This window comes from Myotis myotis, unplaced genomic scaffold, assembly GCF_014108235.1.
Source record: "Myotis myotis isolate mMyoMyo1 unplaced genomic scaffold, mMyoMyo1.p scaffold_m19_p_1, whole genome shotgun sequence".
NCBI classification, from domain to species: domain Eukaryota; kingdom Metazoa; phylum Chordata; class Mammalia; order Chiroptera; family Vespertilionidae; genus Myotis; species Myotis myotis.
In genome coordinates this window covers 99,002,909-99,023,822 of record NW_023416313.1, presented here as the reverse complement: position 1 = coordinate 99,023,822, position 20,914 = coordinate 99,002,909, and the positions used below count along the sequence as shown (strand labels likewise).

Sequence of the window (20,914 nt, the reverse complement as noted above, 5' to 3'; positions counted from 1 at the left end):
TAATTTCTTTTTAGGTTTAAAGTGTAATATTAGCTTATACAGTCCATGAAGAACAGTTCTACGTGCAAAGTAAGTGTTCATTCAATAAAGATTTATTGAATAAATGAACAGGCTGAAAGGAGTAAGATGGATAGAGGTTACAATCCCCTTACTATCTACAGCATCTATTCTTTCCCCCTTGCTATTTGGGTTGACGATAACGTAGTTGACTATAAACCCTGGTCCAAAGAGAAGTCATTGTGAATGATAAGAATTTTTTAATGTACTTGCTTTGTAATCTTAGGATACACTTAAGTTCAATAAGAACAATAAAAAAATGAAAACAAAAACATGGACATCTAATTTTTGAAATGGGTTTTCTTTTCATTTCAGGGCAAAGAACTGTAAAACAGAAAAATATGATAATAGGCTAACAAACAGAAAGACAAAATAAAAATAGACAATGATAATTGTAATATCAAAGATGTACCAAATTCTTATAATAAGTTTCTTACCCATGAAATAGAAGCAATGTTTGCATATTAATAAAATGTCCCAATAAAAGGAATTAAAATATTATGATATGTTCATTTTTTTTTTTTCTATTTTGGATTATTCTGAAGCATTACTAAACTACAGCACACCCATTTTGGAAATACCATATGGCACATATATTCAAAACACACTTATTTTTTCTGTATAGAAAGAAAAATATATTCTCTATGAGCCTCAAGTTATATATTTTTCATAAAATAAGTATAAGGGAATCTATAAGCCTTCATATTCTTTAGAAAATAAAACCCATATCTGAATTAATTTTAAGATTTACCTATAATATTATCCAAATAGATCTATTCAGTGGTCGGCAAACTGCGGCTCGCGAGCCACATGCGGCTCTTTGGCCCCTAGAGTGTGGCTCTTCCACAAAATACTGACTTCTGTGCATGGGCCACAAAGTTTCAATTGCACTGTATGTGCACGCCCGCACGTGGTATTTTGTGGAAGAGCCACACTCAAGGGTCCAAAGAGCCGTATGTGGCTCGTGAGCCGCAGTTTGCCGACCACTGTTCTTACTGATTCAAATTCCCTTTGAGAAAATGTATAAGAGTTTATAACTGCGGTACCTACAGAGGTTGGCGATAATAGAAATTCTTGGTACTGAAAGCCGCAATTTTCTATTGTTTTTATTAACAGGTCTCTGAAAAGACAAAAATAAAGGAAAATAAAAAAGAAACGCTTTCACCTTAAAGTTGGGAATCAGGTTCTTATATAAAATATTATACATAAAACTTCATTTTAACTGAAAACTGTTCCTCCACTCAAAGTTGTTAGAAGGAGAATGATCCAAGGTCTTCATTAAGTGCAGTACTTGAGAAATTACATTTTTCAAAAAAAGACAATGATAATTTCTATTTTAAATAAATACAGCTCTCAGATAATTTATCCAAACAGGTGAGAGACAGAATTGCCAATCTACTGATGCTAAATTTGCTATGGGAAATGGAACTATCTGTAGTAAGTCAGATGGGAGAACACTGCTGAAGACAGCAGCTAAATAAAAAGTGTGCATGCTTTCTCTCCAGCTGGGCTACCATCTGAAAGCCCCAGCACATGGCTTTTTCTGTCTTACTATATGACTGAAAAAGCCTGTCCACCGGACCAATTCTTTTTTTTTATTTTTAAATTAAACTTATTGCGGTGACATGAGTTAATAAAATTATATAGGTTTCAAGTATACAATTCTATGATACATGATCCATATATTGCATTGTGTGCCCATCACCTGAAGTCAAGTCTCCTGTCACCATATATTTGGCCCCTTTACCCTTAAGTACTCCCCCACACCTCCCTTCCCTCTGGTAACCACCAACCATACTGTTGTCTGTGTCTATGAGTTCTTATTTGCTTGTTTTTCTTATTTGTTCATTGTTGCTTTCAGTTTTATATTCCACATGAGTGAAATCATATGGTTCTTAACTTTTTATGTCTGACTTACTTTACTTAACATGGTATTCTAAAGATTCTTCAACAGATGATTGGATAAAGAAGATATGGTACACATACACAATGTAACACTACTCAACCATAAGAAAAGATAAAATACTGCCATTTATGACAACATTGATGGATCTTAAGGGCCAATTCTTACTGAAAACATTTCTACTTCTAAAGAACTTAGCACCAATATAAGCAGCTAAAATTGAGAAATATCATTCTTATTAAAATAATTGCTCATTCTAGAAAATTTCAAACATCAGAATGGGAGAGAATCAATTTAACTTAACTTTGTGATGCTTTTCAAAATCAATATTAATGAATAAAATATGTAACATATAAAATGTCAGAATGTACATGTTTATTTTTAAGATCTTTATTTCACAACAGCTAAGATGAACACAGGACAAAGACATGCTTTACCTTGCAGAAGATACTTCAAAACCTTTAACATTTTCTAAAAGAATATACTTCGGTAATGTTTGTAACCTAAAAACAATACAAAAACAAAACCAATAGAATTCCAAAAATCTCATTGTTAAGAAGAACAAAATGAAGAAATTCCTTATTTGTGGGAAATATGAGGTAAGCAATTTTCTAAACTCTCATTTTTTATAAAAGAATTTTATAAGGGATGAAGATAACTCATATTTTATTCATTTTCCCCATAATCATGGCATACCTGATAAAGTTAACATTTGAAATGTTAATTTCCATTGAGTTTATCTCAAAACATGGGTTCACACAGAGCCTCTGATGCAACTCAAAGGCTGCCATTTACACAGGGCTAGCACAGGCTTCCAGGCCATGGACAACAGCATTCGCTAACAGACGCTTCATGTGCATTAATACTATGAGCAGAGGCAACAGAATTTAGCTATTAGGCTGTAATTCCCTGTCACTCACTGTAGTGGCAACTGTGGAATCAGCAAACATTTGCAGTTATCTTATTATTCATGGCAGAAGATAAATGACATGCACAGTATCTGCAGGCAGCACGTATAAACTGCTAATCTCTATAAAATGTCCATCACATTCTGCCAGATCCACGGTTTTAAATTTAAGGTAAGCTTGTACAGGAATCTAAGGTTTTTACCTTGGGAGAATATCTAGAATATATAAGAAGCTATTCGTCCTTGGATCGGTCACATCACCTTGCAGACCAATTCTAAAGGGATTGAGAAAGCAAAAGTAAGTTTATCAAAAATCTATATATAAGATATCAAATCTCTTTTAAAAAGTCACAACCGCCCTAACAGGTTTGGCTCAGTGGATAGAGCATTGACCTGTGGACTGAAGGGTCCCAGGTTCGATTCCGGTCAAGTACCTTGGTTGCGGGCACATCCCTAGTAGGGAGTGTGCAGGAGGCAGCTGATCAATGTTTCTCTCTCATCAATGTTTCTAATTCTCTATCCCTCTCCCCTCCTCTCTGTAAAAAATCAATAAAATATATTTAAAAAATAAAAATAAATAAATAAATAAAAATAAAAAGTCACAACCAAGTGAATTAAAATTAATTGGTCTTCACAATAAATATGATCATCTTTGTTGCACAGAGAACAAAATGCACTTTTTCATTTATTTTTTTAAAAACCCTTGCCTATCTAATAAACAAACTTAAAATTTATTTCTACAAAACAAAATGCCAAACAATTTACATGAGAAAAAAGAAGAAAAAAAAGTCAATGAAGAATAAAATCAATCACTCTCCTAATATAGCTTGGATTGGGAAAGATACACACACACAATTGCAGATGGCACCATTTGCTCTGTCCAGGTGAGACAACAAAAGTTCTATTGAATGAGCTGGTTGGGTAGGAAGCCTATATGAGCTGAAAGCATTGGTGACTTATCATCATCTAAGCCGATCAGAGTAGTAGATAAGACTAAGACAATCTTGTCCAATGTAAAAATGAAAAACTTAAGCTGAAGGCTTGATTCTACAAGCAGGAGTTGTAACTTGGTTGCACTAATAAGATCAAAACAGATCATGTAAACAGGCAGTAGTTGGACTAGCAGTTATTTCTTACAAATAAGATTTAATATAATTATCTAACCATTATGCTACACAACTAAAACTAATCCTATCTAATAAAAGAGAAACATGGAAATTAGCATACAACTGCTACCCTTCCCATTGGCTAATCAGGACGATATGCAAATTAACTGCCAGCCAAGATGGCGGCAGGCAGCCAGGCAGCTTGAAACTAACATGAGGCTTGTTTGCTTCAGTGATGGAGGACTCCAACGTTCCCCGCCTGCCTTGCCGGCCTCTGAGCCTGCAGTTTAAGAAACACTGTAACAAATATAGAAGCTAAACAAAACCCCTGAAACCTGCTTTCAGCAAGCCGGGATCTCAGAGCTGGAGTTATACATTGTTTCGATTATAGAACTGAAACAAACCAGATACCTGCTTTCAGCAGCGGAGGCCTAAGAAGGGAGCCTCAGAGCTAAAGCTGGCCCAGAATAGAAAAAGAAAAAAAGAAAAAAAGGAGCAGCTGGGAGCTTCAGTCACTGGTCAGCCTGAAAACAGCCCTCAGCCCCTCACCCAGGCTGGCCAGGCACCCCAGTGGGAACCCCCACCCTAAAGGGGGTGTGACCAGATGAAAAAAGCCATCATCCCCTCACCCAGGCTGGCCAGACACCCCAGTGGGGACCCCCACCCTGATCCAGGACACCCTTCAGGGCAAACCAGCCAGCCCCACCCATGCACCAGGCCTCTATCCTATATAGTAAAAGGGTAATATGCCTCCCAGCACCGGGATCAGCGTGACAGGGGGCAGCGCCCAAACCCCCTAACCGCCCTGTGGCTCTGTGTGTGACAGGGGGCGGGGCCACAACCTCCCTATCTGCCCTGCTCTGTTCGTGACAAGGAAAGGCGCCCCAACCTCCTGATCAGCCCTGTTCTGTGCCTGATACGGGGGAGCTCCCCAACCCTCTGATCGCCCTGCGGGTCTGTGTGTGACAGGGTGTGGCGCCCCAACCCCACCCCCCACGGGCCCTGCTCTGTGTATGACAGGGTAGAGCCATAACCTTCCCATCAGCCCTGCCCTGAGTGTGAGAGTGGTGGCGCCCCAACCCCCTGATCAGCCCTGCTCTGTGGGTGACAGGGGGGAGCTCCTCAACCCCCCTGATGGGCCCTGCTCTGTGTGCGACAGGGGGCAGCGTCCCAACCCCCTGATTGGCCCTGCTCTGTGCGTGACAGGGGGTGGCGCCGCGACCTCCCAATCGACCCTGCCTTGAGTGTGACAGGGGGCAGTGTCCCAACCCCCCAATCGGCCATACCCTGAGCATGACTGAGGGTGGCATCACAACCTCCCAATCTGCCCTGCTCTGTGCATGACAGGGGGCGACGCCCCAACTCCCCAATCGGCCCTGCTCTGAACCCGACGAGGGGCTGCACCTAGGGATTAGGCCTGCCCTCTGCCACCTGGGAGCAGGCCTAAGCCAGCAGGGCGTTATCTCCCAAGGGGTCCCAGACTGCAAGAGGCACAGGCCAGGCTGAGGGACCCCCCCTTCCCACCCGAGTGCACAAATTTTTGTGCACCGGGCCTCTAGTCTACACTAATAAAAGAGAAACATGCAAATTGGTGTCACTCTGCTACACCCACAAGCCACGCCCACCAGCCAATCAGGAGCAAGCATGCAAATTAACCCAAATAAGATGGCAGCAGCCATGGAGCTGCCAGCAGGAGGCTTGGGTTGCCCCCGGCGATGGAGGAAGCCAAGCTTCCCACCAGCCCTGGCCTCTGCTCAAGGCAACAAAGTTTCAACTATAGAAGATAAATAAATCCCAGATACCTGCTTCCCTCCACTCAAGAAGGCGCTGAAAAAAAAAAATGAAAAAAAGGAAGGGCTGGGAGCTTGGGTCGCCAGGGGCTGTGGCCATCCTGCAAACAGCCATCAGCCCCTCACCCAGGCTGGCCAGGCACCCCAGTGGGACCCTCCACCCTGAAGAGGGTGTAGCCAGCCTGAAAACAGCTCTCAGCCCCTCACCCAGGCTGGCCATACACTCGTAGGGTGAGGGTCCCTGCTGGGGGGCTTGGCCAGCCTGCAAACAGCCATCAGCCTCTCACCCAGGCTGGCCAGGCACCCCAGTGGGGACCCCCACCCTGAAGGGGGTGTGGCCAGCTTAAAAACAGCCCTCAGCCCCTTACCCAGGCTGGCCACACACCCCCAGCAAGGACCCTCACCTCATGGGGGCATGGCTGGCCTGCAAAGCACCACAGGCCCCTCGCCCAGGCCACCCCACACCCCAAGGGAACTCCCACCCTGATCCGGGACACCCTTCAGGGCAAACCAGCCGGCCCCCACACGTGCACCAGCCCTCTAGATATACTAATAAAAGGGTAATATACTAATTAGACTGGGAGACCTTCCAGGAGACCTTCTGGACATTCTTCTGGACAAAGCCACGATGGCAGGGCCGAGGTATTGGTGGTTAGAGGCCAAGAGGGGAGGGCAGTTGTGGGTGATCAGGCTGGTGGGGGATGGGGCCGTTGGGGGTAAGCATACCAGGAGGTGGGCCAGTTGAGGGCAAGCAGGCCATCAGTGGGGGTCAGTTGGAGGTGATCAGGACAGCGGGGGGAACAGTTTGGAGTGAGCTGGCCAGCAGGGGGGGCAATTGGGGGTGAGCAGACTGGCAGGGGAGGCAGTTGGGGGCGAGCAGGAAGAGTGGTTAGGGGCAATCAGGCAGGCAGGCAGGCAGGTGAGCGGTTAGGAGACAGCAGTCCCGGATTGCGAGAGGGATGTCCGACTGCCGGTTTAGGCCCGATCCCTGTAAACCAGCAGTAGGACATCCTTCAAGGGGTCCCAGATTGGAGAGGGTGCAGGCCGGGCTGAAGAACACCCCCTCCCCCATGCACAAATTTCATGCACCAGACCATTAGTCTATATAATAAAAGCTAAGTGACCATTATGGTGGAATGACCAGAACCACCGGTCGCTATAATATACACTGACCACCAGAAGGCAGACACTCAATGCAGGAGCTGCCCCCTGGTGGTCAGTGCGCTCCCACAGGGGGAGCGCCGCTCAGCCAGAAGCAGGGCTCACGGCTGGCAAGCGCCCCGATGGTGGTGGGAGCCTCTCCCGCATCCGTGGCAGTGCTAAGGAGCAGCAAGCCATGTGGTAAGGAGCAGTAAGCAGGCGGGCGGTAAGGAGCAAGGGGTCCTGGACTGTGAGAGGGATGTGCGACTGCCAGCTTAGGGGCGATCCCCAGGGAGGAGAAAGAAATTAATACCTGGGTGCATTAGAGGGAAACTACAAAAAAAAAAAAAAAAGGCAAAGAACATCTTAAAAGTAGTCAGAAGAAAACCAGCAGGCGGACATCCCCCAAGGGGTCCAGGACTGCGAGAGGGCATAGGCTGGGCTGAGGGAACCCTCCTGCCTGGTGCACAAATTTCATGCACTGGGCCTCTAGTGTAAAATAATATTGAATGTCAATTGTAATTAAAAACTTTTTTGAAAAAGATTTAAATGAGCAAACAGAAAGGAAGACTTGGATTGGGCCTCAGGTGTAGAAAGAGAGGACCTTGCTACTTACTAGCTTCATAGTCTTACATAAGTAACTTAATATCATGTGTCAGTTTCCTCATTCATACCTAACAACAGGGCCAAAACCATCAGTGAACTTGAGGCTCCATGGGAAATTAGAGTGGACTTGAATAGACTACTCCAAAACCTTGGTTCCTCTCATTCTGCCCTTTCCTTTCAGCATTCTAACTGATGACAGTACTACAGAGTCAGTTACTGCTGCCAGCAGCATAAGACTATCACCTAGAACAGTGATGTCGAACTCATTTTTTTGGTTGATTTTTCTTTGTTAAATGGCACTTAAATATATAAAATAAATATCAAAAATATAAGTCTTTGTTTTACTATGGTTGCAAATATCAAAAAATTTCTATATGTGACATGGCACCAGAGTTAAGTTAGGGTTTTTCAAAATGCTGACACGCCGAGCTCAAAAGGTTCGCCATCACTGACCTAGAAACACGATAGCCATCATAACACCATATGCAGTGCAATGCATTACTCACATATTTGTGGTGATACTGACATAAACAAACCTACTGTGCTGCCAGTCCTATGAAAGTACAGCACATATAATTATTTATAGTACGTAATACTTGATAATGATAATAACCAACTATGTTGGTTACATAATGGTTTATGTATTTACTATACTATATTTTTTATCATTATTCTAGAATGTACTCTTTCTACTTACTAAAATAAGTTTGCTGTAAAACAGTATGCCAGGTTACACTGGCAACAGACATATATATACTAGGGGCCCAGTGCACAAATTTGTGCACCCTGAAAGGAACTGTGGGCCACAAGGCTGTGGTGGGCACAGGGGCGGGTCTTGGCTCATCCTCCACGCCCCCTCCCAGCTCCTTCCACCGCAGACCCCGGTCCCCTTTCTGCCGGCAGTCCCACTCCCGCCACCACTGCTCCCACATGCTGATGGCACTGGCTCCACTCGCACCTGCTGATGGCGCAGAGCAATTGGGGCCAGTGACAGAAGTGGGTGCGAGCAGAGCCAGCATCATCAGTGGGCGTGAGCGGCGGCTGCTGCCCCGATCACCTCTAAGGAGTAGGGGGAGGTGGAGAAGCCCTCAGGGGCAATTGTGACTGGCAGCCATCACTCACACCTGCTGATGGTGTCGAGCGATCAGGACTGGGGCCAGGCACTGGCAGTGGGTACAAATGGCAGCTCTGGCGCCAGCTTTGGGTGCAAGCTGGGCCAGAGCCAGCAGTGGGTGCGAGCAGCGGCTCTGTCGCCAGCAGCAGGTGTGAGAAGTGGCTGCAGGCCCCAATTGCCCCTCAGGAACAAGGGGAAGTGGAGAAGCCCTGAGGGGCAATTGAGGCTGGCAGCCGCCACTCACACCCACTGACAGTGCTGAGCAATCCGGGCCAGCACTGGGTGTGAGCAGCAGCTCCGGTGCAGGCAGGGCTGGCGCCAGCAGTAGCACTGGGCAGGACCGCGGCACACGGGAGCAAAGAATTTTTAGTAACCACCAGAGGCTCACCCTGATGACAGCGACCAGCACCCCGCCTTGGTCTGGCACCACCGCTCACCTGCTCCACCATCCCACCGTGGCCCATACCCGCCATGTTCTGTGCTCTGCCACCTGCAGCCAATGCCTGCCATGCTCCCCACACGCCCCCTGGTGGTCAGCGCACGTCATAGTAACCAGTTGTTCGGTTGTTCAATTGTTCCACCATTCGGTCTATTTGCATATTAGGGTTTTATATATATAGATTATTTTTGCCATGTCTTTGATTGCATCATTTATCTTGTGTGATTTAATCTCATGTTGTTTCATAAGTTCAGTGTAGCCTAAGTGTACAGTGCGCATAAAGCCTACAGTAGTGTATAGCAATGTCCTAGGTCTTTACATTCACTCACATTTACTTACTGACTCACCCAGAGCAACTTCCTGTCTTGCAAGTTCCATTCATGGTAAATACCCTATACAGGTGTAACATTTTTAATCTTTTATACCATATTTTTACTGTTCCTTTTCTATGTTTAGATATATAAATACTTACCATTGTGTTATAATTGCCTACAGTATTCAATTCTATACTGTAACATGCTGCACAGGTTTGTAGCCTGGAAGCAATAGGCTATGCCATGTAGCCTTGTTGTGTAGCAGGCTACACTAAGTTTGTGTAGGTGCACCCTATGATGTTTGCACAATGACAAAATCGCCTAACTACACTTTTCTCATAATGCATCCCCATAGTAAAGTGGTGCATGATTATATCTTCTCAGGTAGGTATAGAGGAGGTCTGTCATAGTCACTGTATATCTACTGACCAAATTACTTTGCTCATTTGGCAGTAATTGCTATATCCTTCATAATTAATACTAAATTATAAATAAACTAGAGGCCCGGTACACAAACTCATACATGGGTGAGGTCCAGCCAGTCCGCCCTGATCGGGGTCAATTGGGCCGGGCTGGCCTGGAGGAGGGGCCACGGGTGGTTGGCGGGCTGGCCCCGCTCCCTGGTTGAACTCCTGGTTGAACTCCCAGTCGAACTCCCAATCAAGGGGACAATTTGCATATTAGCCTTATACAGGATGAGTAGATAAAAGGAATTATTTATAAAAAATTCAAAACTATGCAAATACAGCTAATAGACTTCAAAGTGTCCATGCTCAAAACTATGGTATGATTTGATTTAATAAGTTCTTCAAAAGTACTCTTTCTCAACAGAGAAATATTTATTATACATACCTTGTGAATGGTTGACAGGGAGGGCTCATTAAAATCATATTGAAAGATAATCTATCAAACTCTTCTAATGAAATGCCCTAAGGAAAGAACAATTGGGGGAATGTAAAAAAAATGTATGGAACAGGAAAGGAGAAAAATGCTAATTATAACTAAATATATCAAAAATTATACCAGTTAATAGTTTTATTTACAATACTTAAAAGTTTATATAACACAATACTTTTCAAATCAACCTCAGTTAGACTAATTTTCCAAAGGAATCTTGTGATGGAACCAAAGTTATGAAAAATTAAGTGTCTGTCCCCAAGTCCCATAGCCAGCCAAAGCAGAGCTGTCACACTCCTTTCCTGGACCCACAACACCTCAAGTTTAACACTGTTGTATTTTCCAGAGTCAAACATGGAGAATTATATAACTAATGATTTTCAGCCTAGGGTCTAAGAAATTTTTAAACACCTCTCTAACAATATTTTTTAATTTAGGAAATGTGATGTACTGCCAGTAGCCATCCCTTTCATGTATATCTCTGTTAATATACCACCAAATGGAAAAAGGTCCCATTTTTCAATTATGCACAGTATTTATTGTTTTATACTTGTATGTAAGCAAAAAATTTCAAAAGGTTGTAGATAAGATTATCCGAAATAATCCCTACCAGAATAAGTAGTTGGAAGATGTGTTATTTTGCTCCTGTTTTATACAATATAGAGAAGCATAAATCCATGGGTTTGCCACTCATGAAGCCCTCTTAGAGTGCACTCTTAACCAGAAACTTAAAGCGACAAGCCTAGAAACACAACATGCCTAATTATGACACATTTCTAAGAAGTTTAAGTATATACTAGTAAATAAAGCAGGAAAAAACTTTATTCTGAGTTCTGTAAAGGCTGAATTAATCCAGGGAATACATATTATTAGTTGTCTCTATTGTATTAAAAGTTTAAATGTACATGTACATCATTTTTAAATCTCAGGCTTTTAAGTAGTTCAGCATATATATGTAAAATGAAATTGAAATTAAATACGAATGCTGAAGAAAATCTGAAAATCATGCAATGACCAGCCTGTCTGAAAACACGAGGTAAGGCAATACAAGTAGACAGCACGTCACACTCAAGACAATGGCGCCAGCACAGGGCCATGTGATAAGCCACTTACAGATTTCACAACTGAAATGTGGATTGATTAAAACTAAATTCTTAAAACTGAAGTAAAAATAAAACAATAGCCCTGGCTGGTTTGGCTCAGTGGATAGAGCGTTGGTCTGTGGACTGAAAGGCCCCATGTTTGATTCCGGTCAAGAGCACATGCCTGGGTTGTGGGCTCGATCCCCAGTTCGGGGCGTGCAGGAGGCAGCCGATCAATGATTCTCTCTCATTGATATTTCTCTCTTTCTCTCCCTTCCTCTCTGAAATCAATAAAAATATATTTTAAAAAATAAATAAAAAATAAAACAATAATCTTTTATATCAGGAACATCCTATGTCTAGAATCTAAAGGAAGTAAAGAGTTAATATCTCCAATACAGCTAGACATAAAAAATTACACTTTTCAAGGAATGTAGTGATTGTTTTTAAATTAATCCACAATGGAGATATTTTTTCCATTGATTTTTTAGAGAGAGTGAAAAGGAGGGATGGGGGGAGAGAGAGAGAGAGAGAGAAATATCGATTTCAGAGAGACACAGTGACTGGTTGCCTCCAGCATGCACCATGACTGGGGCCAGGGATCAAACCTGCAACCCAGGTATATACACTTGATGGGGAATTGAACCTGTAACCTTTCGGTGCTCACAGCTGACACTCTAACTACTGACCCACACCAGCCACCAGTGATTTTTCATAGTGCAATCCAAATGATAGAGCAGTTATACAAAAAATAATCACTCACACTTTTCACAACTTTATTTAACCTGGCATTCTAGGTCAGTAAATGTGTTGGGATTCAAGTAATGGAGATACACAAATTATTTTTCATACAGTTAACCCTTGAACAACATGGGTATGAACTCCATGGGTCCATTTATTCATGAATTTTTAAAAATAAATACCTGTGGAGAAACCAAGATGGTGGCATAGGTAAATACCGGAAATTGCTGCCTCACACAACCACTTCAAAAATACAACTAAAAGACAAAACGGACATCATCCAGAACCACAGGAAGGCTGGCTGAGTAGAAATTCTACAACTAGAAAGAAAGAGAAAAGCACACTGAGACTCAGAGGAGGTGCGGAAGTAAAGTGCAGAGGTACGGAGGTGCACGCAGAAAGGGCTGGCAACTGAGGACACGGCTGTCTTTTTCAATCGGGAGGGAGTCTCAAGCTCCCGACTGCTCTGAACTCCAGTTCCGGGCAAGTCTCTGGGGACCAGACTCATACGGGGAGAAACTGGACTGTCTGGCATCGGTCGGAACTCGAGGGCGGCTTTCTCTCAGAGGTGCTTGCAGCAATTACCGGGACAGAGATGCGGGTCCTCTTAGGGTAGGACTGAGGAGCAGCCATAGCTGCTTGCTCCGCCCTGTTGATCCCCTAAGACCCCGCCCCACTCAAGCTGTGTGCAGAGGCTTTTGCATATGAAAGGCCTAGCCCTTTGCAATGTGAAAATTACCTAAAAACTGCAGCTGGGTCAGAGAGACCCAGAACTTCCAAAAGAAGGCCCAAGGCCCCACAGCTGCTTGCATTGCTTCACAGCTGGGCCTCAATCTGGGCACCTCCAAACCACAAACAAAGAAGAGGAATCTGCAGATCTCTCCATAGCTCCTGCTAGGTAGCCTCAGGCAGAGGCTAAATTAGCACCTCCTTAGAGATCCAAGAGCCAGCGTACCCAGTGGTCAGAGTGGGACCATCCAGATTACAACTCCTCCGATCCATAAGGGACACACTCAGGGGGCAGACTCAGTGAGCACCAAAGCCCCATTGAAGCAAGTTTTGCCCCAGAAGGGTGTCTCCAGCACAGAAGTTCTCCCACTGCAAACACAGCTGATTCTCACAGCCAATTGGCCTGGAGGTCAATTCCTCCCAGTAATACCTACAACAATCAAGGCTTAACTACTGTGCACAAAGCCCACAAAGGGGTGCACCAAGAGTGTTCACCTCAGGTAATTGGGGAGGCTGAGCCACTGGGCCCTACAGGACACCTAGCACAGAAAGCCACTCTATCAACACAGGGAAGCATAAAAAATGTGGAGACAAAGAAACAGGTCATAAATGACAGAAATGGAGGAAAGCAAACTACTGGATACAGAGTTCAAAACCACACTTAAAAGGTTTTTCAAGAATTTTCTAGAAACCGCCAGTAAATTTAGTGAGGCCCTCAAGAAATCTAGTGAGACCCTCGAGGTTATGAAAAAGGACCAACTAGAAATTAAGCATATACTGACTGAAATAAAGAATATATTACAGCCCTGGCTGGTTTGGCTCAGTGGATAGAGCGTCAGCCTGCAGACTCAAGGGTCCCAGGTTCGATTCTGGTCAAGGGCAACTTTTTTCAGAGTCAAAAGTTGTATGTGATGCATCTATTTGACAGACCTGGAGCAAGTACTCTCTGCTGCGAAGGTTCCAGTGCAGATGCAAGAAAAAAGGGTCATTGTGCTTTCTGCCTGTCTGATTGTGGCAGCCAAAATTGAATGGGGGAGTACAGGAGGGAACAAAAAATAAAAAGGTTGAACATGGATTTTTGATGCACAAGTGTCGGTGCCCCTGCCTCCCATGTTGTTCAAGGGCCAACTGTAATTTGACTTTATTTTTAAATCTTCACCCGAGGATGTTTTTCTTGATTTGAGAGAGCGATAAAGAGAAACACTGAGGTGAAGAAAACATTGATCACTTGCCTTCCATATGCACCCTGACCAGGGATTGAAACCACACAATGTAGGTAGTATGTGCCCTGACCAGGAATCTTACCTGTAACCCTTTGGTGTATGGGACAACACTCCAATCAACTGAGCCACCCAGCCAGGGCTCTAATTTGACATTTGAGAGCTAATGGAAATCTATTCTTTTTTCATAACCTGGTCATACAAGTAAATAAAAACATCTTTGCTTTCATAGAACAGTAGATGAACTCAGTGTGGTAACAATGTTTATAACATGTTGATGAGCAGTTTTATTTGTCCCCCTACTTACTTTTTTTTAATATATTTTATTGATTTTTTTACAGAGAGGAAGGGAGAGGGATAGAGAGTTAGAAACATCGATGAGAGAGAAACATCGATCAGCTGCCTCCTGCACAGTCCCCAATGGGGATGTGCCCACAACCAAGGTATATGCCTTTGACCAGAATCGAACCCGGAACCCCCCAGTCTGCAGGCCAACGCTCTATCCACTGAGCCAACTGAGTCAGGGCCCCCCTACTTTCTTTATTCCTCCTTTTCTCAGAATTTATTGGCTATTCTTATACTTAATTTAAACATTAGGAAGAACTTTGTAGATTAGAAAACAATTTTTGACAATTTTAGTGAATGTATAGTTAATCTAACTAAAATTTATATAATATTGTCATCCTATTCAATACCACAATGTGTTTCCATTTTTCAAATCTCTTTTATTCCCATGTGGGTTATGCAGTTTTCTTGTAAAGTTTATTTCTTGGTGTTTATAACTTTTATTTTGCTACTATAAATAGAAACTTTATTCTATCATATTTTATAACATACTTTGCTTACATATAGTAAGTTGCTGGCTATCATAGCTTCATAACCAGCCTATTTATTTATTTATTCAATTTATTAAGGTGACATTGGTTAATAAAATTATACAAGTTTCAGGTATTCAACTCTACAATGCATCATCTGTATATTGTACTGTGTTTATCACCTCAAGTCTCCTTCCATCATCAGTTATCTCCCCTTACCTTCTTCTACCTCACCCGACACCCCTGCTCCCCTCTGGGAATCACCATACTGTTGTCTGTGTCATGAGTCTTTCTTTTATTTCCCCATTGCTTAATCCCTTCATCCTTCTCACCTAGGCCCGAAACCTCTCTCCTCTAACAGACGTCAGTTTCTTCTCTATATCCATGAGTCTGTTTTCACGCTGTTTGTTAATTTTATTCATTAGATTCCACATATAAGTGAAATCATATGGCACTTGTCTTTCTCTACTCAGCCTCCTCATTAAGTGCAACAATTGTTCTTCATACTATTTTAAGTTAACTATTAAATATACTAATAGCTCCTGTGCTATTTTTAGTACATTTTGTGTTTTCCAAGCATATACAATTATTCTTTGGAATCCTCCTTAGCATTTACATCAGTGGTTCTCAACCTTCTGGCCCTTTAAATAGTTCCTCATGTTGTGACCCAACCATAAAATTATTTTTGTTGCTACTTCATAACTGTAATGTTGCTACTGTTATGAGTTGTAATGTAAATATCTGATATGCAGGATGGTCTTAGGCGACCCCTGTGAAAGGGTCGTTCGACCGCCAAAGGGGTCGCGACCCACAGGTTGAGAACCACTGATTTATATACTATTTCTCTTGTGTGAGTGCATTAGCTAATATCCAAAACAATATTAAATAATAGTTCAAATCCTTCTCTTTTTTTATTATTTTAATGAGAATGCTTTTTTGAAGATTCTCCATTTAACATGTTACTGGATTTGGAGATATGTATATATGTGTGTGTATGTGTTTAAACACAAATATAGACACGTGCATGTGCACACATAAAACCAGTAGTGTCATATATATATTTTGTGGTATTATTCATTTGTTCTAATTTACTGAAAGATTAAAAATGACCAGGAAGATAATGGATTTTGTCAAATGTTTCCTAACATATAGCTTTGCTCTTTGTAATTATTAACATGTTGATTAATATTAATAGAATTTCTATATATTAAAACTATTTTTGTATTCCCAAAACAAAATCCATTTTGGTTATGCTATATTATTCTTTTAATGTGCTTCAGATGTATTTAATTATATTTTACTCAGAATTACTGAGTTTAAATTCATAAAATAATGGTTTCCCTATTTTGTGGCATATAGTAGATATTCAATAAAATTCACTGAGTGGGTATTTCTTACCATTTCCTGCCCTATGAACTCTGATGTTATTTTGTACATGAATACACATGAGAATGGAACCTTTCTTAAGCATTTCAATAGTCATTATAAAGTAACTTTCTAAGACTCTTAAATGCTTTTTTGCCTTAAAGTCCATCTTTTCTAATATTAATTCTGAAACCCCTGTTGTCCTTTGTTGCCACTTGCCTGGTGTTTGCCCACTTTTTAGGTACAATATGATGTTCATTAAACAGTGTTCATCAATTAATTCACTAATATTTCAGAGTATCTACCATATGCCAGGCATTGTGCTAGGTGGGGGAATACAAAAATGAACATACAAGCACGGTTTCCACTCACATACAGTTTATATAGTAGTCACTAAATAAATTACAGATTTTAGTTTTATTACTAGTTACCTTTATAACCGAGGAATCTGCTCCTGGTTAAAAACCTCTATGTGATTTTTTTTAGGCTCATATATAGGCAATTACAAAGGCTGTCCCCAGCAGAAAAAGGCTTCCCTGGGTAAGCTGTCCTAATACTCCAGAACTGGTGCATGGCCAGTGCATCTTAGTCTCAGAGGGAGATTGCAGTCAAGGTCTTGGGCCTCTTGGCCAGTCACGCTCTTCACATATTTGTATTTCTAGGTGTCTTTAGCTGAGGCCTTGGGTAGAGGTCCTCTTCAGGCGCCATCTATTTCTGCCAAAACCTCCTTACAGGAGGGAGAAACCTTGAAGATACTTCTCCCCTCTTTGACTAACAGCACTTTCCACACCTAGCCTGACCCTCCCGGCCCCGACCTTCCACAACACTAAGGTCTCCCTCAACAGTGGGCTGGCCCCCATGTCTGTGCTGATCCACCAACTCTACCAACGTGCTCTTACAGGGGGAAATAAAACAGGGGTGTTTGCATGTTCTTTGCTTTTTCAGAGACTTGCTTTTATCAACACAATATGTGATTAAGGCCTCACTCTTCCATTTTGCCATGTTGCTTTTATCAGCTACTCAGCCCTCTGACAGCTCAGTTGTCTTTCCCAGCTCAGCTGAGCTCTTTACAATAACATTAAATATTGTCCTAAAAATCTATAGCTTCATTTACTTTTCAAAGAACAGACATAGTTTTTTTGTGTGTGTTTTTTTAAATATATTTTATTGGTTTTTTACAGAGAGGAAGGGAGAGAGATAGAGAGTTAGAAACATCGATGAGAGAGAAACATCAGTCAGCTGCCTCCTGCACATCTCCTACTGGGGATGTGCCCGCAACCCAGGTACATGCCCTTGACCGGAACCGAACCTGGGACCTTTTAGTCCGCAAGCCGATGCTCTAGCCACTGAGTCAAACCGGTTTTGGCAGAACAGACATAGTTTTTGAGTCTCATTTTCCTTTTCTACTTCAATTACATTATTATTTCTATACTGCAACAATTTACATATTCACCCTGATTTCTAACCATAATTTCTTTCCTAACAAGGCAGCTTCATTCCTAGGTTTTCTACTTTGATTCATCTCTTGCTTAGATTAAGTGACTGAGTCTTTTTTTTTTTTTTTTTAAGAAGCACTATGGGTCCTGTAGTTCATGAGTTGCTGTAGGTTTTTGTTTTAGGAATTTTTTCATCTATTTCAGTTAATATTTTGGTTCCATTTGTTTTATCATCTTCAGAGGCACTAATTACGTTTATTATGGATCACTTTTGTCTTTAGTAGTTATTATTTATTCTGCAACATTCTGATCTATATTCTTTTCCATTTATTTTGCTTTATTTTTCTCAAGCTCCATTCTTTTCTCAATTCTGACATGACTTTTATTTCTATAATCATTTCATTTTTCTCCTGTTTGTTTTTTTCCAGACCACTGATACTTTTCAATTCCTACTATTTATTGCCTTATTGATTTTTGAGCTGTTATATATGTTTGAGTTCTTGTTTTGAAGATATCATGTTTTATTTTAATGCTTCAAGCTCCTGGAGATGTGTTTGAAATTTTATTGTTTCTTAACATAATTTTTCTGTTGTATATTCTGCTTTTTATATGTTCTTTGCCTTATTTAAAACATACTATCTTAGTATAGCCTCCAACTGGTTCCTGTCTAATTATTATTCATTTTTTTAATGAAGGTTACGTGAATCTAGAACTTTGCTAAAAGATAGGTGAAACTGTGGCAGCTCTATTCAGAACAACCACACTGTCCCCAGGAAGAACCTGCAGTGTCCTTTAACCTAAGAGCGTGCCTCTGGCCCTGATCCATGTTCTCATATTCAGGGCAGGCAGGAAGCCTGCAGAGGCTGCAATGACTCTTTCAGCCTAGTTATCTATATTTTTAAATGTCTCTTCTGATTTTGAACAATCGCTGAGTATATTTTGTCTTCTCCCTTGTCATTCTTCCCTTTTTAATTTTGCACAAACTACGTAGAGGTTTGCATGCAGTTTTGCCACCGTCATTCAGTTTTGTCCCAACTCCACTGCACTGACACTATTTTTCATAGTTTTTTGTTGTAGCTTATGGCTAAATCCTATTTTAGTTAGTAATGATTTTCCATCCTCTCTTTTCTCTTCTTATTTCTATTAGGAAAATAAATAAAGTTTTGGAGTAGAAATCTATTTTCTATGCCACATTCAATCAGTCATCCCCAAAAAAATGGTTTACAAATCCAACTTCTGCTCTAAATAGTAAGTTCTTAAAGGCAAAGACTATATCTTAGTCATATTCAACTTCCCTTGAGAAGTTGAATGCCTTTCATAAAGCAAATGTTCAAATGATGAGTATATATGGTTCTATAACTTAAAATCCCTAAAGCCTCTCATTACTCCTAAGTTCTCCATTAACTTTCTATCCCTTTTCAAATATGAGGTGGAATCTATCAATAGAAAAAGACCCAGCAATGAAAAAGATGATGAAATTAGCCAAGATTTTACAACAGTCATTATCAATATTATCAATTTGTTCAAAGACATAAAGGAAAATAAAAACATGAGGAGACAAATTGAAAATATGAAAAAGAATTGAAACTTCTAAAAATGAAAAAGAAAATAACTGAAATGAAAAATTACACAATGAAAAATAAAACACACAAAACCCTGTATAGCAATATAGTATCTTCCAGTAGAATGATATGAATATATGTCTTTAGTAGTATATATATATATATATATATAGTATATATATATATATATGTATATATATATATATATATATAAATATATATATATATATATATTTTTAGTGGCCAGATTATTATGACCACCTGACGTTTGTAGGCAAATTAGCTATAATTTCACGCTGAAGTTGCTAGAGGGCCAGACCATTATAAACGTCTGAATAGCACAATATACCTAAGTATCATTGCTGATCAAGTTCATCCTATCATGTTGATGGCGTATCCCAATGGAGATGGCTTCTTCCAACAAGACAATGCGCCATGCCACGGTGCTCATATTGTGCAGGAGTGGTTTCAAGAACATGAGGGAGACTTTACCTTGCTTAGGTGGCCCCCACAATCACCAGATCTCAATCCAAATGAGCATTTGTGGGACAAAGTTAAAAGAGCCATCAGGCAGCTGGTTCCACAACCATCAGATCTCACAGAACTGGACAGTGCTATTCATCAGGCATGGTGTCAGATTCCTCACATCACCTTTCAACATCTCATGGAGTCAATGCCAAGAAGAATCGCTGCAGTATTGAAGGCAAAAGGTGGCCCACCGCAGTACTGATGGGGTGGTCATAATAATCTGGCTGGTCATAATAATCTGGCCACTCAGTGTGTGTGTGTGTGTGTGTATTTAAGAGACATAAATAAAATATTTAATACACACACACACACACACACACATATAAAATCATAGGTAAGTGAAGATAGTAAGCAGCCTTCACCTGACACAAGGACAGTGCTTAGTAACTGCCAGCTTTTAGTGCTGTGACTCGTGCATGGTGGGGGGCGGCCTGCAGGGATCAGCCCGCTGTAGGAGTGCCGTGCACTGACCTCCAGGGGGCAGCTCCTGCATTGAGCATCTGGTTGAACGGTCGTTCTGGTCATTCCACCGTTTGGTCGCTGGGCTTTATTACATAGGACTAGAGGCTCATTGCACGAAGAGATTCGTGCAATAGGCTTTCCCTTCCCCCGGCTGCCAGCACCGGTTTACCTCCGGCACCCGGAACCCAGGCCTTCGCTCCAGCCACTCGCTCCAGCCGCAGCGGAGAAGCCAAGCCTCTTCAGCCATCAGTCTTCGCTCCATGCCTGTGTATGCAAATTAACTGCCATCTTTGTTGGGTTAATTTGCATACTCATCTGATTGGCTGGTGGGCATAGTGGAGTGACACCAATCTGCATGTTTCTCTTTTATTAGTGTAGGTAACTTATCATTGAATTAAGATAATAGTATCTTGCAGTGTTTTTCAAACACATTCTCCTTGCTATATGCTTATTAAAATAATAATAATAGCTACTCACTTCAATTGTCTTGGCTAGTAACTGTGTTTGAGGAAAATTATACTTGTATACTTCATTAGCAACATCGTTTACATCAATGGCAGCCACCACATGTGCAGGTATACCGCTTTCTGTAATGAGAAATGGAATATCTTAAAATGTAAAGTCCTTAACATCGATTTTTTCATTATAGAGAAGTCAAAATAATGAATTTTGTAGTACATTTCCTCAATTCTTCAATTATC

At 41.5% G+C, this 20,914-nt stretch overlaps 1 protein-coding gene across 31 annotated transcripts in view; it reads right to left on the bottom strand.

Annotated features, from left to right (window-relative positions):
• The window catches only part of TRDMT1 (tRNA aspartic acid methyltransferase 1), a 77,252-nt gene that overhangs the window by 15,950 nt on the left and 40,388 nt on the right, over positions 1-20,914 (bottom strand). For 28 of the 31 annotated variants that reach the window (XM_036345959.1, XM_036346048.1, XM_036345968.1 and 25 more), the window contains 5 exons: positions 20,691-20,800; positions 10,229-10,305; positions 3,071-3,142; positions 2,398-2,463; positions 1,108-1,177 (listed from right to left, as the gene is read on the bottom strand). In XM_036345959.1, coding sequence (XP_036201852.1) covers positions 1,108-1,177; positions 2,398-2,463; positions 3,071-3,142; positions 10,229-10,305; positions 20,691-20,800 — 395 coding nt within the window. The remainder of the gene's footprint in view (positions 1-1,107; positions 1,178-2,397; positions 2,464-3,070; positions 3,143-10,228; positions 10,306-20,690; positions 20,801-20,914) is intronic. The other 3 variants (XM_036346151.1, XM_036346185.1, XM_036346156.1) reach the window with 3 other exon arrangements.